Here is a 20,894-nt window from a genome sequence, read left to right on the forward strand (position 1 = left end):
TCAAGTCTGTTCCCTCAACTCTGTTCCTCCCTTAAGCAATGGAACTCTTCTTCCATTTGGCCACTGAACAAGGTAGGCTTTTGGAGGAGGAGAGTTAAGCGGTAACAGAATCACAGAATCACCAGGTTGGAAAAGACCCACTGGATCATCGAGTCCAACCATTCCTATCAAACACTAAACCATGCCCCTGAGCACCTCATCCACCCGTCCTTTAAACACCTCCAGGGAAGGTGACTCAACCACCTCTCTGGGCAGCCTGTTCCAGTGCCCAATGACCCTTTCAGTGTAATAATTTTTCCTGATGCCCAGCCTGAACCTCCCCTGGTGGAGCTTGAGGCCATTCCCTCTTGTCCTGTCCCCTGTCACTTAGGAGAATAGGCGAGCTCCCTCCTCTCTACAACCTCCTTTCAGGTAGTTGTAGAATGCAATGAGGTCTCCCCTCAGCCTCCTCTTCTCCAGGCTAAACAACCCCAGCTCTCTCAGCCGCAACTCCTAAGACTTGTTCTCCAGCCCCTTCACCAGCTCCATTCTCTTCTCTGGACTCGCTCCAGAGCCTCAACATCCTTCTTGTGGTGAGGGGCCCAGAACTGAACACAGGATTTGAGGTGCGGTACCACCAGTGCTGAGTACAGAGGGAGAATAACCTTCCTGGACCTGCTGGTCACGCTGTTTCTGATCCAAGCCAAGATGCCATTGGCCTTCTTGGCCACCTGGACCACTGCTGGCTCATGTTCAGTCGGCTGTCAACCAACACCCCCAGGTCTTTCTCCTCTGGGCAGCTTTCTAGCCAGTAATGGACCGAGTCATTTTCTACCCAGTCCGAGTCATTTTCTAGTCAGAGTCTAGCCAGACCGAGTCATTTTCTAGCCGACCCGAGATGTTTTCTAGCTGACTGAGTCGTTTTCTAGCCAATAACGGACCAAGTTGTTTCTCTAAGACAGCATTTTAACAGAATTCATTCAGCATTTCTTCACCATCACCTCTGGCATTTGGTAAAATAAACATTTTGCACAGGGCAGGAGTTTTATAACTTTCCGCTTGCTCATACTCGAAGGCGTATGGCTCAGTGTTACTCTGAGTCGGGGGTGGTCACTGCACTTGGAATATAACAGGAGTTTCAGCTTTCCGAGAAAAGCATTTCTTTGGAGAACGTTTGTAAAAAGCTGGTGAGGAAGATTAACAGTTTTGCAAACAAAACCTCGCTTCGCGATACAGAACAAAGGCCCAAGCTGCCCTGGAGCCCTGGGGGAGACGGCGCTGGGGCCACGGGCCTGGCCAGGGCGAGGGGCTCCCGGGGCCTCCGGTCGCAGCGCCTTTTCCTCATCCCACGCTGCAATTCCCTCTCCCCCTGACACGGGGTTTTCCAGGATGACATGAACCGACCAGCGGAACATGGGCTTTGACAGAACCCTCCCGAACGCAGGACCGGAGCCTCGCGGCCGGCAGCGCCCCCTTGCTCGCCCCAAAGGTGCCGGACGGCAGGAGCGGACCCGGCCTGCGGCACCGGCACCGACGGGCGGCGTGCGGCCCGGGCGGAGCCGGAAGTGTCGAGCGGGGCGGAACCGGAAGTTGTGCGGAGCCGGAAGCGGCGGGCGGGCCGTCATGGCGGGCGGTGTGCGGCGGGGCTGGCGGCGCGCGGCCGGCCCGGGCCGCGGGCGGCTGCGGGCGCTGCGCACCGTGGTGGCGTGGCGCGGCCGCGCGGAGTGGGACCAGGTGATGGTGGGGCTGTATTGCGGCGAGGCGCGCCTGCAGCAGGAGGCGCTGGACCGCGTCTCCGCCTGGAAGAGCCGGTACGGGCGGGGCGCACCTGCAGCGGGGCCTGTGTGCCGTTTCCCGCGGGCGGGGATGCAGCCGGGAACGTGCCCGGGCCCCCGGGCATCTTGCTCCGTTCGTGCTGCCCACTCGGGCCTTCCTCTCGCTGTGGTGCGGGCCCGGGGGCAGCCATGTAATCACTCTGCTCCAGATAAAAGGCCCCTGAAAGGAGCCTTCGATGCCGTCTTTCTGCAAGCTGTGGTTTACCCCAGAGCGCCAGACGTAGCCGGAAACCCGCGTTTTTTTGCAGAGTGACTGTATTCTTGCGAGGCTGCTCACCTATCTCTCCTTTATCTCTAGGTACGGTCCCAAAATGCCCCTTGCGGTGGATTGCACTGCTGAGCTTATTCGTTGCAAGGTCCTGGATTCCTCTGGTAGACTGAAATCACACGAACTCATCCTTTCCTACGGGCTGGCTCTTGTACGGTAGGGCTCTGCAGGCCTGCATTCTGCGAGGTGCCTGGGCAGGCAGCATTTCTCTGTTGTCCTGTTCCACCCTGTGTCTCTGGGACCATGGCGTTGAGCAGCATGCAGCATTTTGTCTCGGTGGTTCCGAGTGTCTCTGCAGCTCTTGATAGTCATTTGTCATTTCTGTAATTTGCATGCAGGTTTGTTAACTTGATCACAGAAAGGAAACAGAAAATGGTCAGCATTCCTCTGAGACAATTGGCCAGAGAGGTAAATACTTAAGAATTACTCAATAACTTCTGTGTATGCGGAGAGTACATGCACAACACTGGGTGGAGGGAGCTGGGGGAGTCGTCCTTTTTTAACCAAAATTATGGGTGTGGATGCTGGTTATTTCCAGCTGCAAAGTCTTAAAGAGGTTTGATGTAACTAGGTGTAAAACTTAATTCTTTAAAGTCGGAGTAGGAGTAGGAAAAACTGACAATCATTAAAGCAGGTTTGAATTGTGCAGTGAAAAGCCTTGACTTACGTGTAAATAATCCTATGACATAACACCACACATTTTTGCTTCCTAGTTACTGAGATATGGAAAAAGCTAAATTTATGTTTTATAAATTGTATTCTTTTGACATGCAAGATTATACATAAAAACCATGTTTGCAAGCATTTTCGTCTCATGCCTTTGCTTGAGGTGAGCTTGTCCAGTCCTGTGTGGAGGAGAGAAGGTTTAAGCTGTAATTGTAGTAGCAGGATCAGCTCACCACCTTTTCTTGTCAGCTGCACTGAGCATTATCTCTGGGTCTGCACAGCAAGTGTTGAAAGTGAAGGACAGGCAGTGTTGGAGACTGTTCTGTACGTGCAGCCTTGCCTGGGGCTGCTGTGCAAGAATGATGCATTAGTTTTTCTTTTTGCTGGGCTTTTAAGAAAGGTGTAGCTTTTCACCCTTTAAAACTGATCCAGCCTAAAAAAAGGTCTTGCAGTTACTGTTCCTAGAAAAGCTGCAAAAAATTGCATGCATTTATCGTGTATGTGATTTGAGTGTTTGATATGATACGATTTGTATCTGATACACAAGCTTGCCATCTGTAAGGTTTCATCAGTTTTCATAATAATTTAGCTTTTCCTCAGTCTCATTAAATTATCGATAGCACTTCTGTTACAAAGCAAATCTGTAGCTGCAGCTAACGCTGAAGAACTTAAATTGTAAAATCCCAAGTTTGTATGGATCCTAGGCCACAGGAGGAATGGGATCAGAGAACAAGGGACCTAAATCCCCTCTTGATGTGGGAAGCAGGGAGCTGCAGTGCAGGACATGGAACTGTTCCCACCTTGACGGATGCTCTCTCTAGCCTTGCAGGACTGCGCACAGTTGTGGCATGATGCAGCCAGAACTGGAGTAATACGTGTGGCTGTTTTTCCAGGTGGATATCCCCACCTGGGTTGTGGATCTCCGTCACGAGCTGACCCACGGGAAGCTGCCGCGGCTGGCCCTGTGCCGTAAGGGTGAGTGCTGCCAGCGGGTGACATTGGGAAGGCCCAGCCGTATGTGTGCTCAGGGTGGCAATGCCAGTGCCACAGGCCCCGCAGGGAGCACCCCTCCCTACATATTGGGATGCTGTGGGGCAGGGCAGGCAGCAGGCTTGTCCTAGCAGGGAGAGTTGGGAGAGTTGCCACTGCCCAGTGCGGGTGGCTGAGCTGTGTCTGGTAGCTCTGGGCTGTGGTGCTTCACAGGGCAGGTGCTTAAACACTTTCTCCTTCTCCTGAAAATAATACCGGAAACAATAGTTTGGTCCTCTTGCTGCTTTATAGCACAGGGAGTTTGTCTCAGGGAAAGAGATAAGTGCTTTTCCTGTTGAATTAGAGATGCCTGAGACTCTCAACAAAATCCCATTTGGGGTGAAATGCAGTAGGGTACTGCAAGCCTGAGTGAATGGCCATCTCATGGCATTTGAAAGGATTCCTGGGCATTTTGGGTTAAGCACTGAGGAGGCAGTTACAGCACCATCAGCAGGGTCTCTACGTCGAGTTGGGTAGTGAAATAGTGATGGGAGAAAAAGGAGTTTCTTTCCATTCTATTTCGTGTATGCCTATTGTAGTCTCTGCACAAAAAAATTAATGTTATTGTTAGGGACACTATGTTCACGCTAAAGAATTGATTCATTGTCTCATCAGAATGCTGCTGCTGTGACTTAGCTTCTGCTTTAACTTGGCCTAGGTTGAGCAAGGTGCACTGCTATAGAAGTTTCCAATCTTTTTTGTTGCAAAAAAGACAATGGGTGCATGTTACCAAGCCTGTGATACTGGGCTGTGAGGTTCAGGGTGGGAAGAGAGGTGTTTGTTCTTCTTTTTGTGTTTTGTTTTTTTTTTAAAACTCCGTCACATTTTCATTAATGGAGTTGTATGCGATTTCAGGGTTTCTAACTTGTTAATAGCATTTATTTTCACAGTGCAAGTTAGCAACATGCCACCTCTGTTATTTTTTTTTGATAACAAAGCCTCACTGAGAAGAGAATGCCTTCTGTTCTCCCTAGGTTGTGATGTTGTGCTGGACTGGCTACGAAAGACGTACTGGAGCCGTCAGCTGGGTAATAACTTGTGTGAAGAAAATGAGGATGAGGATGAGGAGCAGGAAGAGGTGGAAGGAAATGCTGAGTTGGACAGTGATACATGGGAGGCTCAAACCCCACAGCATGAGGCCTGTCAGAAACACAAGGAATTCCATGGTAGGTGTCGTAGGAACAGTGGCAGATACAAGGATTAGAAATGTTCCGTGGTAGAGGAAGCAGTTTAAAAGCGTCATCTGCTAGCACCGACAATGCATCACTATATACCTTTAGCCCAGGTTTTGGGGTTCTGGTTTGGGCCCTACTGGATTCTTGGGGTGACTGACTTTTTTTGTATTGGCTCACTGAATTTGTAGCATAAAATCTTTTACTTCTATTGTATATGCAGCATCCTAATCTGCAGCAACAGTCATACTGCAATAGTTTAAGACCAAGCATTGTAAAAATTAATGTCTTGACAGCCACCATTTTGGTGTTGAAGCCATTGCTGACAAAGGTGGCTGTGGTCCTTTTATAGCTCTCAGAATTCTGTAGGTTCATAACTTGAGCAAGAGCAGGATAAAGGCAGTTCATCCAGTTTTGAAATGTTTGCATGTGGACAGAAAAATCACTAGCTGATAATAGTATAAAAAAGGTAGCTTAATCTGGACATAATCTAAGATACAAAGTGAAGAACACTGGGAGAACTTTGGTAAATGGATCCACTGGTTGGTTTTCCATCACTAGAAGTATCTGAACCTGAAATATGGAGCTTTTCTCAAAGTGGATGTCTCATTTGGATGACTTATGGGAGGAAGCAAGAGTTCAAATTAAGTGGCTGATCTGCAAGTTTGAGGCGTGTGAGGTGTCTAAAAGTACCTCAAATGGTAAAACCAATTGGTCATAATTTTTGTATGGTAAAACATGGTCTGCTTATAAGGGGTAACTTGTCTTAACACATTATAGCAGTCCAATCCAAGGTCCAGAGAGTGTGCAGAAATGCTCAAGTGACCCTTATTGCTCCCTGGAAAGTCACACAGGGTGACTGTAATGATCTTTCCGGCTTTAGAATTTCTAGATTTCTTGCAAATCTGTTCTGGATTCCTGTGTAACTGGCACATACATGGCTACAGTAGCTGTGATCCAGAAAATATTAGCTAATCTGTTGTGTGCTTTGAGTTTAATACAGGATTTATTGGAACAATCCAGATTTAGAGGCAGTATGAAACAGGAATGCAGCGGCACTTACTACTTATCAGAGTGTATGTCTGGGCCTCTGTCTGACTTCATGGTGGATGAGATCCAAGCATGTGCTAGTCCTTGCTCTCCCTGGCTACCCTAAAAAAATAGGAATGCCCCACCCCCAGTTGCCGAAAGAGAGAACCTCAGCGTGCTATGATTTGTATGTCCAGAGGAATGGAATGGCAATGGTTTATCAGTCGTATAGCTGAAATGCACCTGAAGTTTTTTCTGGGGTGGTGGGCACCCTGAGAGCAGACAACGGTGACACCTGAGCAGTGAGGTGTTTTGGAAGATGGTGCTATTTTAGGTGCAATAAAAGTGGTCCACAGGTAGAGAAAGGACATTCTATGCAGATCGTAAATCAAGGGGTGTAGTTGGTTTATGAATGGCCGAAGTGCTGTTGGAATAGATTTAAAATGGAAGCATAAGGAATACAAATATACATCAGAACATGAGTTACCTGTGGGAACAATTTCCATCTCAACTGAAATATTTAGAGATTGTTTTTGGAGATGTCTGGTTTTACCCAATGTGTCTGTCTGTGGTCACTCTTAGTGACCGAATTTGTAGTTAGTACCGAATTAGTACCGAATTTGCAGTTCAACCCCACGAGATAAAGTCCATGTTGCTGGAAAAGCCTGGGAGCTGTAGGAGTCTTCAGAGTGTGGTTTGAATCAGAATTTATGAGTTCATTTGACTGATGTCTTCTTTGAGCGTATGTTAAGCAAACTAAGCAGGCTGACCAGAGACCAGATTCCCTTATGCAGTTGATCTGTTCCCCATTTAAACTGTATTTATGTTTATTTCTAGAAAAAGTCAGAGATATGCTGATATCCTACAAGAATGAGCAGTTTCGGGTAAGTGCAGTCTGATCATCAACACTTTTGGTTCTTGTCATTTCCTGCTTGGGTCAGTAAGTATTCCCTTCATTCTTGCGCAAACTGAAGCACGGGTGCTCTCGGCTAGGCCTCATTTGAAATACCTGAGTACTCGCCTGACTAATTTGCTGTGCAAGGAGTTCCATGTGACTGCAGGGATCCATTTTTTTATCTTTATATCGTTCTCCCAGAGTCTGAATCTGTCTAGAAGCATTAGTGATGCAGAAGTGGTATTTTATGTAGAAGTTTGTATCAGTGCTGCAGAGGTGGCAGAATGCCAGTGTCTGCAGTGCTGCCAGGGCTTGTCAGGTCATGTACGGTTGCCTAAAGCAGTGCTGCCCTTTAGTGTGTAGTCCAGAAGGGACCTGTGGCTGCCATCTATGTGGAGAGGGGCATGGTTGGTTCCTTGTTCAGTTCTCTCTCCTGGCATTGTCATATGCTGCTTGTCAAAGTAAAGCTTCACTGAAAAGAACAAGCGGTTTGAGCTGTGATGATTTCTAAGGCAAATACTTTGTTCATGTTTATAAATGGGAGGTGTACTTGGAGTTCCCAAGTCTTCCTTCTCTAGGTGGATAGTTCTTGGTTTGTTTTCACTCGTCCTCCTGTCTCCAGAAGCTGAGACCTGTCATTCATGTTTTCTGTCATCCATCATATATTTTTGTAATGGCCTCGGGATTGAGGTGCTGCAGTTCAGATTTGTGAATAATTTAACCCCAGAAATCTTTTTCTGCTCAGCTTCCACTTCTTAATAACAGGATAGTTCTTATGATGTGTTGACAGCTGGGTTGCAGACCCTGTACAGTCTCTTTGTGTATGATCTCACCAGCACACTGTTGTTATTGGAGAGCTGTTCTCACTTTTATTTTGATTAACATCATTAGGGGCTAAAGGAGAAAGAGTGCTAAGATTCCAGTGAAACATAGACTCCAACAGTGAGAACTGGCATGTTTATTGAAAATGAACATCCAGTTTTCTTCGTTGTCTTGGAATATATAATGTGATTCTCCTTTGTTCATCCCTCCCTTTCTGTAGTTGGCACTGGCTCATATTGTACGTTTTGCATTGCATCTTAAAGGAGACCAACTGATTGTACGTGAGAAGTGACCACTTAACGTGTTAATGGAACAGAGGGAATTATTTCAAACTGAGTAGGAAAACACTGCTTCCGAGCTTAAACTGGGTGGACTGAATGGGGTGTCAGCCAACTGCGGAAGAGTAATCTCGCCCATGTTTTGAAGCTCATGTGAAACCTTCCTTTTCCCACCAAAAAGGTGTATATACAGGCGGAAGAGTAAACTGTTCTATGCTCCAGTTTAGTGGGATGCTGCATGCCATGTGTTTGAAATTTCTCTGTGCACCCTGTAAGGCTGCCTTTCTTGTTGCATAGTTTCTAGTAGCGTGCTTCTAAGTCTGTCAGCTGTGACAAAATACATCTGAATTGTGAAAATCCATGCCCTGTAGGTGTGTGGTGAATGTAGCTTGTAATAATTTTTAATATACCTTCAGGGAGGGGTGAGTTCTTTGAAGTTCTGTTGGTGAAGTACACATGGTGTGGGCATCTTCTCTTTGTAGTAGTGCCTTTCCATTCACCACTGGAGCATGTTTTCTGTTAATGCTTGAATTTTCCCTTTGCTTAGGTTATGCAGACTGTGCAGTCTGTTTCGAAGTCTCAGGAACTGTGGTTTGATTCCTCTTCAGAAGTGGACTGGATTTTGGCTCAGATCAAAGACCTGATGCAAGAGAACAGGTACATTTCCAGTAAGGAACTGAGGTGTAAGGTCCAGTGCAGAGCTGGGCCTGTAGATCTCTTGCACTGCCTTTTCACTGTCTTGTTCACATGATTGTGGAGAAAGCAATTGGTTGATTCCCTCAATGTCTTTGAAGATTGAGTTGTTAATCAGTGTTCATGAGTAGTATTTCCTGTGCCAGATGATCTCCAAGGTGCTGTCCCCAACTTAGCTGTGCTGGCCCCAAGGCCTGTTACCATCTTCTGTGTCTCTTCCTTTCTTTCTTTCTGTTATTACAGGGACCTCTAGGGCCCAGTGTCTTGGGACTTTATTCTTACTACGCAAATGTGCATGGCGATCCTGTCCCAGTCTGAGAAACATAGTTAGTGGAACTCTGTAGAGAGGAGCAAGTGTCACATAACTGGTGCTTTGGATGTAAATGTGTATGATATACAAGCTGCCAGTTAGTTTAAGCAGTTATCAGATGTGCCAAAAGAAGGACCTAAGGAAGAGACTTGGAGCTTAGTGGTGTTGCCCACTGGTTGCTGAGCATGGAGTAATGAGCAAGAAAGCAGGAAGAATCTGTAACAAGAAGCATAACTTATTAAGCATAGGAATGGTTTGTCATTTAAATGGTCTGTGGCTGGATGGCTGGAAGGTGCTGGTGGAAGCAAGCCATTGCACCTACCTGCAATTCTGATACTCTCTCCCTAAGCATCCTCTGTTAGCTACTATCAGAAAATGAATGGAATAAATGCAGCTGCTTTTATATATAAACAGGTATTTGAACCTGACATCAGCTACATGGTAGACAGAAACAGGCTGCCCCAGTACACTACCAGAAGTTTAAAAGGTTTGAATGAGAACAAGAGTCTTCAAATCTTGGCTGGCCTGCTGGCAGGATACTTGGATCTTATTGCAAACTATAGGTATTTCAGCATAAGTGTTTCTGTGCTTTTGAAATACCAAGATATTTACCTTTGCAACCTGAGGAGAAATGTTTCCTTCCTGGTTCTGGTTCTGTTCCAGTTTGCATAACTGCACATTCCCTCCATGTCTACTGGATATATCCAGCCTCAAACTGGCATACGATTTTAGCGCCTTACAACAAGTTACATCACCTTCTCATCATTCCAGGCATTTGGCTCTCAGACTTGTTTCAGAACTGGTGCAAGCGGTGTTTTAATATGTAAAGGAGTAAGTGTCATCAATAAGACTCTCTGATTGATTGCTCTAGGGAAGCAGTTGCTGAAGCTCTTCTCAGTGATGGCTTTCTCATCCCAAAGACGGATTGTCTGAAGATGCTAAATATCAAGTATGAAGGTTAGTGGTTTGAATACCACATGAGTGAAAAGCGCATAGCTAGTGTTATGTCCAAGCGCATTCTTTTGTTATATTGAAATCTGTGGTTCTCTGCATATTTTTCATATATTTGAATGTTTTGACTTGTTTCCCAAATCCCTTTACGGCCCTGCTTAGCTACTGCTTTTGCATAACTCTCTTACTATGGAAATATAGCTCTTCAGTGCTGAATACTGCCTGGCCAAAACATCTTTTGAAGCTTGTATGTCTGCTCTAATCTGCAATGGTTACTGATTTTGCAAACTCACACTTGGTTTTTTTCTACATTGAAGATTTTAAGCAAATCTAAATGGTTTTTTTTTTTGAGCTTCATTCACTAGCTGCATCTTAATGCCATGCTATTGCCCATACATGGGGAGTTGCGTGGATTTTATGCAAAGAGAATTAGGTATCTAGGAACAATGAAAATTAATAATTTGTCTGTTTCCCTGGGACCTTTCAGAAACACAAGCCAAAGAACTTCCCAAGAAAGATCCTTAAATTTCTGTGACTATATTACAGCAGTAAAAATGTAGGAGCTTCTGATTCTGTGTTGCTTTGATCAGCGTGCCTTCTCTTTGCAGTATATTTTAAGACAGAACATCTCTTCATTATATGTGAAATAAGCTAAATCTGGAAAGGGATTAGCAAAACAGGTAGACTTCCCTGTGGTTTAACGTGTGATTGGATCAGGCATTGTGTTGTTGGCTTTCTTTGAGCTGTTGTATTAGTTATCCATGTGCTGCTTCTTTTACTTCCCTAGCATAAGACAATAATAGTTGCCGGTTCAGAAGGGATCCGCAGGAATACCCTAGAGCTGGTGATTGAAGAACAAACTACTTCAGTTTGGAACAAGCGTCTCGCTTGTTGTTCTCTTTTTGTTCTTATTGCAGCAAGTAAAGAGGTATGGCAGTTCAGAATTCCTCAGACATTTTACTGCTTTTGGCAGCCTTTGCTGACAAGCCTCCTTTCCCGAAGTTTTACACAGATCCTAATAGAGAAAATGTTTATGGAGTTGAAGGAATGTTCTGACTCTTCAGAACTCCGGCCTCAGTTCTTGATCAACTGGATTTCTGAGATGCTGACTGGCATTGCCAAAGTAAACGTTGGTGAGTATGTCTGGGATTTCTGTGTGTGAAAAATGGTAAGAGTCTCTTCTGTACTGTTGTGAAAACTGGGAGAGTAGTGACCTTTAGACAGAAAGTGCAATAACCTAGTGATCACACTTTGTGTGAACGTAGAGCTTTTGTTGTTGCATTTCTTACACAAGCTGCAGGTTGGAAAGTGTTGTCGTGCATTTCTCAGCAAAAAAAATTAAAACTGTTGTTGGCAACTTTGCTGCAGCCACCTCAAGATAGGAAAAGCCAATCTCTCCTGTGAAAGATCAGGCCCTTAAGTCCTACTTTTTCCAGAGATTACTACCTGCAGGAAATAAAGGTAGCACGTAACAAATAAAGATGTTATGTGCAACCTGTTAGGAGTTCCCTGTTCCCAGTTCTTTCCTCACTTAACAGAAGCTGGCCTTTACAAGGTACTTGTCCAGTCTTGCTATCCTTTTTGAATCCTATTGCAGGATTTTCATGCCGTCTGAACTTACACAGCAATAATATTTTGTTTTCTGTTTAAGTCTTTATAACTGTTTAAATTGGCAGCTGTATGTTTCACTCTAGAGACAAGGGCACAGCAGAGCTTCACCTATTTGAAGCGTGTCACAGGAATTCTGTGGACAGCACTTTTATCCTGCAACTAGTGTATTGCTGAGGTTTCCAACTGGTTAATTTTGCCACCTTTTCCGTCCTCTCCTGGTGTGTCTTAGTCTGCACCAAGATTTTGCCAGCATTTGTGGCAGTCCTGGGTTCACATTTGGTGCTTTCAGTTGGTGCTGAGCATGTCTATGCTGTACCAAGGTCCCTGAAAGGCAGTTGTTCCGAGATGTTTTCTACTCATTGCAGCACTATCTGAGATGATTCCAGGTCCCAGAAGCAGTATGCTGTGTTTATTTGGGATGGTACTGTACAAACTCATCTTTTGGCATTCCTGTCTGGGATGGCCTGCACAGAACCAGCTTGGGAGCGCCTGCACCTCACTGTGGTTATGTCTTGTGGAGTTAACCCAGCTGTCAGTGCATGACAAGTCCCTTGTAACAATCTGGGTGGATCTTGTCAGTACATATGGTCTTGGACTTGGAATGCCAGCTTATTTGAGGATGAATGCTCCTGTGAAAATGCAAAGCATAAAGTGCATGTTTGTAATGAGCTTTGAGCACCTTATTGTTTTCATTGTCTTCTTTGAAGGGAAGAAGAAACAGCACTGTAGCAAACAGGTGTCTGTGAAGGGGCTGTTCCTCCATAAAGTTCCTTTGCAGTGGATAAGGCTGACTGATAATTGCTTGGAAGCTCCCTGCTGGGCAACCCCGCACCTTCTTCAGCTGTAAGTTTGATCTTGTGACCTAGAAGAGGGACAGTAGACAGTGCTGTAACAGCTTTGGATGGCTCACTTGTGATATGCTGAGTTACAGCTGCGTTCCTTTCCCTTCCCTTGCATCCAGTAGGAATTGTTGCAGATGCATATAAAGCCCTGCCTTTGCTGCTCATCTCCTCATTGATCCTACAGAGAGGAAAAAGAGGAGAATTTAAATGGATTACACCTTCAGAATGAGAGCAGAGTTTATCTGGGGATGTTTTAATGAAGCAACCTGATCAGACAAAAAGTGACTTGGTTGCAGAGCTGTGACTGCATATACAGGTGAAATGAATTTAGCACAGGTGGTAACTTTTTCACATGAAAATACCAAAGCAGGAATTCAGTTAGAAATATTGCAAGTCCTCAATTTTAATCACAAAGAGGGACAACTCTTGCATTTGCCCACCAGAGAAAAATCAGATTTACCTGTTAGAGGAGATATATGAGCGAACTGTCCTGGAGGAAACTTACGAAGCTGCTCAGCTTGATAAACCTTCATCTGGAATCTTTTTGCTTTTAAGACTTTTACGTTGCCCTTCTCTTTTCTAGGATCCTCACAATCATGAGACCTCGCTTGCCACGTTCTTCACGGAAGAACCTTCTCTATCTTGCTTCCGTTTACACGGAAGGCAGTGGTCCATTGTCCAGTCCAGGCCTGTCTTCAGACTGCAGTGGGCAGCCAATTTATACTATAGAGAGCTTACAGTGGAGGGCCAGGCAAGAAAATCAGGTTAAAAATCAAGGGCAGATTGTAGAGAAACAAGACGATGTGCTGGAGAGAGATGATGGCGTTGAAGAGGTGGAAGAGGAGGAAGAAGAGATGGTAATGGAAGCAAGTGCTTTGGAAGGACTCGCTCATTCTGGCAGCACAGTGGCTATTGCTGAGAAAAGGGCAGCACTGCAAGGGTCGGCCTGGCAGATCACTGCAGGTAAAAAATGGCTTTGTGAGGCTTAGTCTTCGTCACTGGCAAATGTTAATTGAAATGCTGCCCCTTTTTAAATGGTAAAATTATGACACTTATAAAGCACAATCCTATGTCAATTTTTTGTTCTATTAAATGCCCAAGAAAGGTATAAAAGGAAAACCAAATAAATCTACTGGTTATTTAGGGCAGTGCTTGGGATTTTGAGCAGATATCAGGTACACAAAACGGACCGGTTTCAGGCAAAGAGAAGAAAACGGCCAAGTTGTACATGATTAGCAGGAACCTCGAACAGTCGATGCTTGCTCTCTGGAGTGGAGTGCTTTATCTTGTGAAGGCACCTGTCTGCTACTCTTCACTGAGCTGCTATTAAGCATTCCAAGAATAAGTATTCTGGTATCACAAAAGCACATAGGCCTAAGAAATCTTATTGACAAAACAATGACAATAATTTGTATCTTTGATTTAGTTATATTTGAAATAAGAATGAAATTCAAAGGAGAATTTCCCTGTTGAGAAGTACTTTTAAAATTTTGGCACCACAATATAAAGGGATGGATTCACTGATGTATCCATTGTGACAGATGGTTTCCTATTGTGCGTTCCTGACCCCCACTGGAAGCCAAATTTGACAAATGTCAAGTCATGGAGAGGAAATAGCAATAGAATCATAGAATCGTAGAATAACCAGGTCGGAAGAGACCCACCGGATCATCGAGTCCAACCATTCCTATCAATCACTAAAACACCTAGTGTGTTTTAGTGTTTGATAGGAATGGTTGGACTCGAACAGCAGAATTTCCATGATGTTGTCATATTTTTTTTTTCTTTGCCGTCTCATCTCAGCCCACTGGTCGGTCTGGAATTGCCTTGTTTGTTAATTTGGCTTCCCCAGCCTCACACTTTTCTACTTCCATAGCTTCAGTACTGTGTTGTATCCTTGTCTGTGTACAAATGGCTCTGTACAGAAGTGTGCAGAGTAATTTCTCACAGCTAGCATATGTAAGTCACTGTGTATGCTTCACATGAAAGTATGCTTAAAAGATGAAGGTAAGCGTGAAGAGTTGCCCTGGGATACTGTGGAGTTGTTTTTAACAGACACTGTCTCACGGTGGTTTGGATGAGCTGCACCGTGTAGAATGCATGATGCTCCATGGGTGCAGATGTGTCGCTGTTGTCTCACACATTACAGTCACTTTCTTTGGAAGAGATAGTAAGGTTAGAAATAAAATGAGTTAAAACTGGAATTCCAACTTACTTTTGCTTAGTACCTGAGATTGTTCATTTTTGCTGAATGGCTGAGCCGTGGCAGACAGTATTTGTGGACTTTTGGGGGAAGACTCATTTTTTGAAAATCTCTCTGAGGAGCTCAGACGTCTTTACATACTGTTTTTACCCAGATGAAGTACGATGGAAAGACTTTCCTCTTGGGAAACTCCCAGGTCAGACAGATGATCCTGATGGTCTCATGTTGGATAATTACTCCATGATGTCCCTGCTTGATCAGCCAGTGAGAGATGAGTGGAAGTCTCCCAATACCACGTGAGTAATGGTGTGGGCAGGACTTTGCCCTGGAACCACAAAATGCATTTGTCTCTTTACCTTGCATATGTGTAGGTATATGCGAGTATATAATGTGGAAAATTACGGATGAGATGACTTTTTTACTTCTGTTTGACTAAGTAGAGACAGTAGATATTTGGGTCAAACTATTATCTTCTAACTGCGATTCTCCTGGGTTTTTCAAGTAAATTGTGTGTTTGGAAGGACCTTTGCAGTGCTGGTATCATAGTGTAACAGTCTGCTTTTCAGACTATGCTGACCATTTTCAGTCTTGTGCGATGCTGTTAGTAGGATACAATTTGGTGATCCTTAGACTTATTGGTCTGGAAGTGCAGAGCAAGGCTGAGAGGCGGTGCAGAGTCTGCCTGGTGATACACTGGGATGAATAATGTTAATGGGAAGAACTGTGGCCTTGCAGTTAGTGTTGAGGACTATAGGTCTTGGAAGGCTGACGCTAGCCTCCCCAGTGTCAGCTTTCCTGGATGAGCTAAACTTACATGGGAAGGAGTCATTCCAAAATGCACAGTGGGTTGCTGAAGTGCTTTGAGGTATGTTGGTGGGAAACCCTGAAGATGAAGAAAGAAGGAAGCCGCAGGAAATGGTTGCCTGCAAATTATTTTTGTAACAGCCGGGGAAGGAATTGGGCGTACATAACTGTGAGGGTGAATAGGCTGATAGCTTCACATCAGTGACTGCAGATATGTCTCTTTTCTGTATGCTTGAGATGGAGCCTATCGTACGCTTCCTGAGTAAGGGCTACGGCACTGCTGCCCCAGCATTTCATCCTGTGATTAACCGAGCATGAAACAAGCTCCTTTCTCTTCGTGTTCCCCCACCACAACAGGAAACTCTTTTGGTATGAACAAATACTGCATCAGTCTGACAATGTACCTGCATTGTTGACAGACGCAGTCAGAAAGAAGTCACTGCTGCCTGTGTTGCTGTGACAATTCACTGGTGTCACAAGAAGTTTCTCCGTGAAGCCCTAACCATCATCCTTCGAAGCTGGAAGAGCACGCTCAGTTTTTACTTCTCTGCATTGGTCTCTTTTATGTTTCCCTGTCATCAGGTCTGAAAGCTGCTCTTTGTAATTGCTGCTGCTCTCATTCCGTTCTGGGAATGTACTTTTCTTTTGTACTCCTTGGGTCGTTCACAATATCTGAAAGTTAAATGCAGAAGCATTAACCGGCCATCAAAAATGTTGATTTGCTTGGTATCCTTTGAGGAAACCACTTTGTAATCTTACTATCTTCCCTCCTCCTCGTCTTTGTAAAAGATACCATTGCAAGGATTATGAGATAATGTTGTTTAGAAGTTATCAGTGCACCCTCGGCAATTTTGAAAGCTCCATTTCCATTACATGGGGCTCTGATCCTCAGAGTGTTGGCATTGCCTAGTGACATTACTATCTGCAGCTAGTGTGATTTAAGCTGCAAGTTTGACCTCAGTAAAGAAACACAGGTTGTCATGGAAATCATGGTAGCATTCTACAAAGCTTTAAATCACCTCTGTTACTAAATGAAGCCTATCCAGTTAAACTCTCCTATCGCAGACATCTTAATAAGGTCATCATTTCATGTTTGAAGTCAAAGGAACTTGAACCCTATAAGCTGTCAAATCCATTTAATCGCATAGACAGTAGTAGATGCCTTATATGTATTTTTAACTCGAGGAACACTTCAGCATATAAATGAATGGCAGTTATTTCTTAAGCACTTGACAGGATAACATTCTAATGAGTGGTTCTTTCCCTGCAGTCAATTGGCCCAATCTAGTAGCTTCCAAAAAAATCTGACTAACAGTGACAGTCATGCAGCCTGGGGTTGCTGCCCTGGGAGGTGCGTGCACACATATTCCTGTTTTCACATATTTAGAGTTGTCAGATTAGTTTCCAGTTCTAAATCATCCAAAGAGTAAGGTTTCCATTCTTCTCCATCCTCTTGGTCATCCTTCCCAGGATGAGTGTGCGCTTCTGCCAGTTCAGGCCTGTTGAGGGGGTATTGTTTCTGCTTGATTCATCCAAGCAAAATGCAGAAGCGTTTTGGAGATTGCTAAGTAATCAAAAAAAGAGACTACTCTTTCCTACTGCTGTTGTTTTTGACAGTCCAAATATTTAACAAAATCCTAATTGCCAGCGCTTCAATGGGAGGCAGGACCAAACCTGCTGCTCTTTATACTGAGAGGTTAAATGAGGTGTCCTTTTTGAGTCCTTTTGGAGGATGTTAATCACTGACCAGGCCTATGCTTTGAGCGCTGCACAAAAATTTCCATATACTAGATGCAAAACCCCAGGCTGATCCAGCAGAAGGATCCTTTTGGTGTCAGCCAGCCATGAGTCATGTTTCTTCCAACACATTCCATGTTGGGAATAAGGCAAATTTCTGGGATTTGCATATCTACTTCTAGTCTGCAAAGCCTCAGCACACTCATTGTAGTTGCAAATGATGGAACACTTGATCTTAGAGACTTTGAACATGAAGCTGTTTGACTTGATGTTGAGGTGGGCAAGATCACTGATAAGAATGAGGAGCTGCAGCAGAATTCAGATGGGCCATGGTGTAATCGGTGCTGTCTGGTATCTCACCTGCAGGCTCTGACAAGAGGTGTGTGTGGGGTTCTTAATCCCATCCTCAGTTCATTCTGTTGATTTTTCTGTGCACAGTAGGTGAACTCATCGTTACGGAGGCTGCCACAAAGTATGTGGAATAGCATGATTCACTGCTCTGGCTTGTTTGTAAGCTGCTACTTGAAATCAGATGTAGTATGTGCCCTTTCTGACTTGTGTGGTATGGGCTTTAGGTGTTCTTTATATCAACTCTTGTGACTTCGGAATAAATGTGATCTTGTTCTTTGGATTTGAAGGTAAAACTTGTTTGGATGTTTGAAAATCCATTAAATGTCCCAAGTGGGTAAGATTTCTGATTTTCCAAAACTTGCTTTCTTTACCGTGCTTCAAGAGCAAAGCATCATGATGTTGTTAACATGGAAGATGGAACGATGATTCTGGGAACGTGTGAAGGTGCTTTGAGATCTGTGCTCGAATCGTCTGCAAAGACATGCGTTTAAAGGATTTTCAGAGAAAAAGCCTAAACCCCAAACAAACACCCACCTGTCAGCAAGTGCCTCTAAACACAAGGCTGACCTCTGGCTGAGCGAGTTTCTGATTCACAAACTGCCGGCAGGTGGGAGGGTAACTGGGAATACTGTTCTTCTGTTCTGTGCTTGTGTGCTTATTTGTCCATCTGCTTTTGAACATACTTGGAGACAGGCGGTGCAGACCCTTGGTCTCAGCCAGTGCAAACACCTCTGCATGCTCAAACTGATGCGCAGCTGAATCTGGACCTAACAGCATGGCCTGTGGTCAGGAAAATCTCTAGGATGCATTCATCCTCTGTTCTCCCTGAATGTTAATAGTCTAGAAAATATAAATAGCTGTGTTTTTCAAAGGCCTCATTCTTGAAACAAACTTGTCAGTGGTGTAGTTCTCCTGTCTGCTGCAAAAAGCACAAATCTGGGAAGTCAGATTTGTACTTGGTCATAAATAGTCTGCAACGTGCAGGTTTGAAAAATGTGTAGCTGTAGAGTCGCTCTAGTTCTAAAATGAAATGAGGAAAAATACTTGTACTGTTAATTAGAAGCTGAAATGGATTCTCTTGGTGACAAGTGAACCATTCTCTTTTCTTGTAAGCTGTCTGGAATGCACTGTTCAGTGATTTTCCACAGGTGAGCATTACTTACCTATACTTTTAGTAACGTTCTCTAGGTTTTACTTTCTAGGATTAGCTTATGATTCTGTAAGCAATCCTTGTGTCCAGGTATATGAGAAGAAGCAGCAAGTCATGCAGAATGGACCTGGCTATGGGGAAATGCGGAGTCAACCTCTTTGTACACAGAACAACAACAAATCTGCCGCTGTATGATAGAAAACGCTGTCTGTCTGCCAGCTGAAGGTTTCCAAGAGGTTCCTGGGCTCAGGGCTCAGCTGAAGTATATAGATTAGTGGGAATTTCCATAATTGCTTACCAATTTCTACTCACTCTAGGTCTGTTGTTTTCATGTTGTCTTGAGAATAGTCTCCTCCGTAGTGTGCTGCATGCCTTTTCTTCACATTTTAATACTAAACAGTTACAGCATTTATTTGATGGGAAATTCACAAAGAGATATGTAATTAATTGCTTCTAGGAATTTCTAAATTGTCTCAAAACTTGCTTTAATCAGAATTCTCTGCTGCCATCTTTGAAGAGACCTCATTTTAAATAAATCAGTGACAAGATTTATAATGGCTCTTACATGATTCTCATGTAAGTTCCAAGGCCTCGCTAGTCAGGTGCCTCAAAAGAACCCGAGGCCTTGCTTCAAACCACACTGTTCCTCCCGTTCGCACCTCCATGGCTTCTGCGCTGCATGGATTTGTGGCACAGGGCTACTGAAATGCCTTGAGGCACCGATATGTCATGGCTGCACAGCTGTACCAGGCAATACCAGTTCAAAGAGGTTTTCTAGCCTAAAAGACAGGAAAAAGAGGAGTTAAAGGCACTGTAACACCTGGAACTCCTGATGGGCTGTTTTCATGTTGATGGCTTGCAGTGCCAGTGCTTCACCAATCAGCCAGTATTCCTGGCTGCAAAGAGCAGAGGAAGACATGGAAGGAAACGGTCCTGTGGAATTTCTGAAGTTGTGGCTCCTTTACAACTGTTGGTGACTGGTGACCTTGAGTTTCTTTGGCACCTTGGGACTGTTGCCTCTGGAATGAACTGACTGAAAACTAGGGATGTTCCAGCAGCTAAATGTTCAGAACTAAAAATGAAAATGGCATTCTCTTTTGGAAATAAAACTTGTTAACAAGTTTAAAGTGTTGTCAAAATTGCTGTGGTGATGTGAGCTTCCCAATCAGCTTGGTGCTGATGCGCTTTATTTCTTTTCCTTTCACAGCTCTGCAGAACTCAGTATTCCTGCGACGGGAGGATTGTTATGGACCCAGAATGAATTCCATAAAATAAAAAGTGGCCTTCAACTTTTCTAAGATGGCATAGTGCTCTGCGACTTTCATTATTGCACAAGATAAGTGGCATGGGAGAACTGATGATGGTTATGGGGAAACAGCTGCTCCAGGGTATTTTTTTAAATGAAGATTTACTGGTTTTTGGTGCGTAAAATCAATATTTCATAAAGGTGGTGTGTTTTAAATTCTATGTGTAGTAACCATTGTCTTGCTTAACCGCTGCCATGAACTTTTAGCTCTAGTTGATGTTTGCCAAATACCGCTAGAGTGCTTCGGAATCCCTCAGCATTCCTTGATTTTTTTTCATAGTTAATAAATACAGTGGACTGGAGGCAAGCCTTTCTACATTCTGTTTTTTTCATTTACACTCAGGTAAAGTGGCCTCTGGTTCTCATTAGCCAGACAGTAGTTGAGCCCTTCCTATCCTGGTGATGCTAATATTGTCCTGTATGAGTTTGCATGATTTCGCTAGGATAAGATTGTGCTGCGGTTTCCATCTAGCTAGAATTTCACAGGAAGTTTAGGGATCAAGCCTAGATTAAGCACAGCTGGATGCACTGTAGCACATAAAAATCTTCAAAATTTTCTCACTGTTTCTTCAGGTGATGGTCTTGTGTCACTGCTGTCACTTTGTAACTGTACCTGTCTGCTTGGTGTTATTTCTTTTCTTGGTTTTGCTGAGGCTGGTAACCAGCACTGTGGTCTTTACTGAGAGGTGGTGTGATTACTGCAGAAATGGACTCAAGTTCTTTGTTGGAAAGTTGTTTAGAAAAGGGACTGCTGCCTGGTTGCGTTTTTTCCCTAAATTCAGGGGTTTTAAACTGTATTAAAAGTTCTTGGAACTTGGAGGCTTCTGTAATTACCTGTCAAAAAATAGTTCAAGCATGTATTTATTGCCAGACTCTTGAGTAAGAATTTGTTGGGTTGTACCTGCTAGAGGGCAAGACAGAGCCTTTCTCTGCATCAGTTGAATGATTTGCAGTGTGTACAGA

General features: G+C 44.2%; 1 protein-coding gene across 1 annotated transcript; it reads left to right on the top strand.

Moving 5' to 3' along the window:
* The first annotated feature begins 1,588 nt into the window (after positions 1–1,588).
* Positions 1,589–20,233, top strand: LAS1L (LAS1 like ribosome biogenesis factor). Its single transcript, XM_069867743.1, has 13 exons — positions 1,589–1,790; positions 2,113–2,238; positions 2,421–2,490; positions 3,642–3,723; positions 4,752–4,943; positions 6,816–6,862; positions 8,521–8,630; positions 9,848–9,933; positions 10,845–11,060; positions 12,246–12,381; positions 12,964–13,343; positions 14,738–14,879; positions 19,833–20,233. Exons 1-13 carry the CDS (start codon positions 1,603–1,605, stop codon positions 19,921–19,923), a joined length of 1,866 nt encoding a protein of 621 aa, XP_069723844.1. The 5' UTR covers positions 1,589–1,602; the 3' UTR covers positions 19,924–20,233.
* The last annotated feature ends 661 nt before the right edge of the window (positions 20,234–20,894 follow it).

The sequence above is a fragment of the Phaenicophaeus curvirostris genome, chromosome 13 (genome assembly GCF_032191515.1).
Source record: "Phaenicophaeus curvirostris isolate KB17595 chromosome 13, BPBGC_Pcur_1.0, whole genome shotgun sequence".
Classification (NCBI taxonomy): Eukaryota; Metazoa; Chordata; class Aves; order Cuculiformes; family Cuculidae; genus Phaenicophaeus; species Phaenicophaeus curvirostris.

What these genes read in the sequence shown, in the direction of transcription:
- LAS1L (XM_069867743.1), top strand. Translation starts at nt 1,603, where the DNA reads ATGGCGGGCGGTGTGCGGCGGGGCTGGCGGCGCGCGGCCGGCCCGGGC. An exon ending in ACAAGAATGAGCAGTTTCGG is followed by an intron (nt 6,863 to 8,520) that starts GTAAGTGCAGTC and finishes CCCTTTGCTTAG; the next exon opens with GTTATGCAGACTGTGCAGTC. An exon ending in ACCCCGCACCTTCTTCAGCT is followed by an intron (nt 12,382 to 12,963) that starts GTAAGTTTGATC and finishes TCTCTTTTCTAG; the next exon opens with GATCCTCACAATCATGAGAC.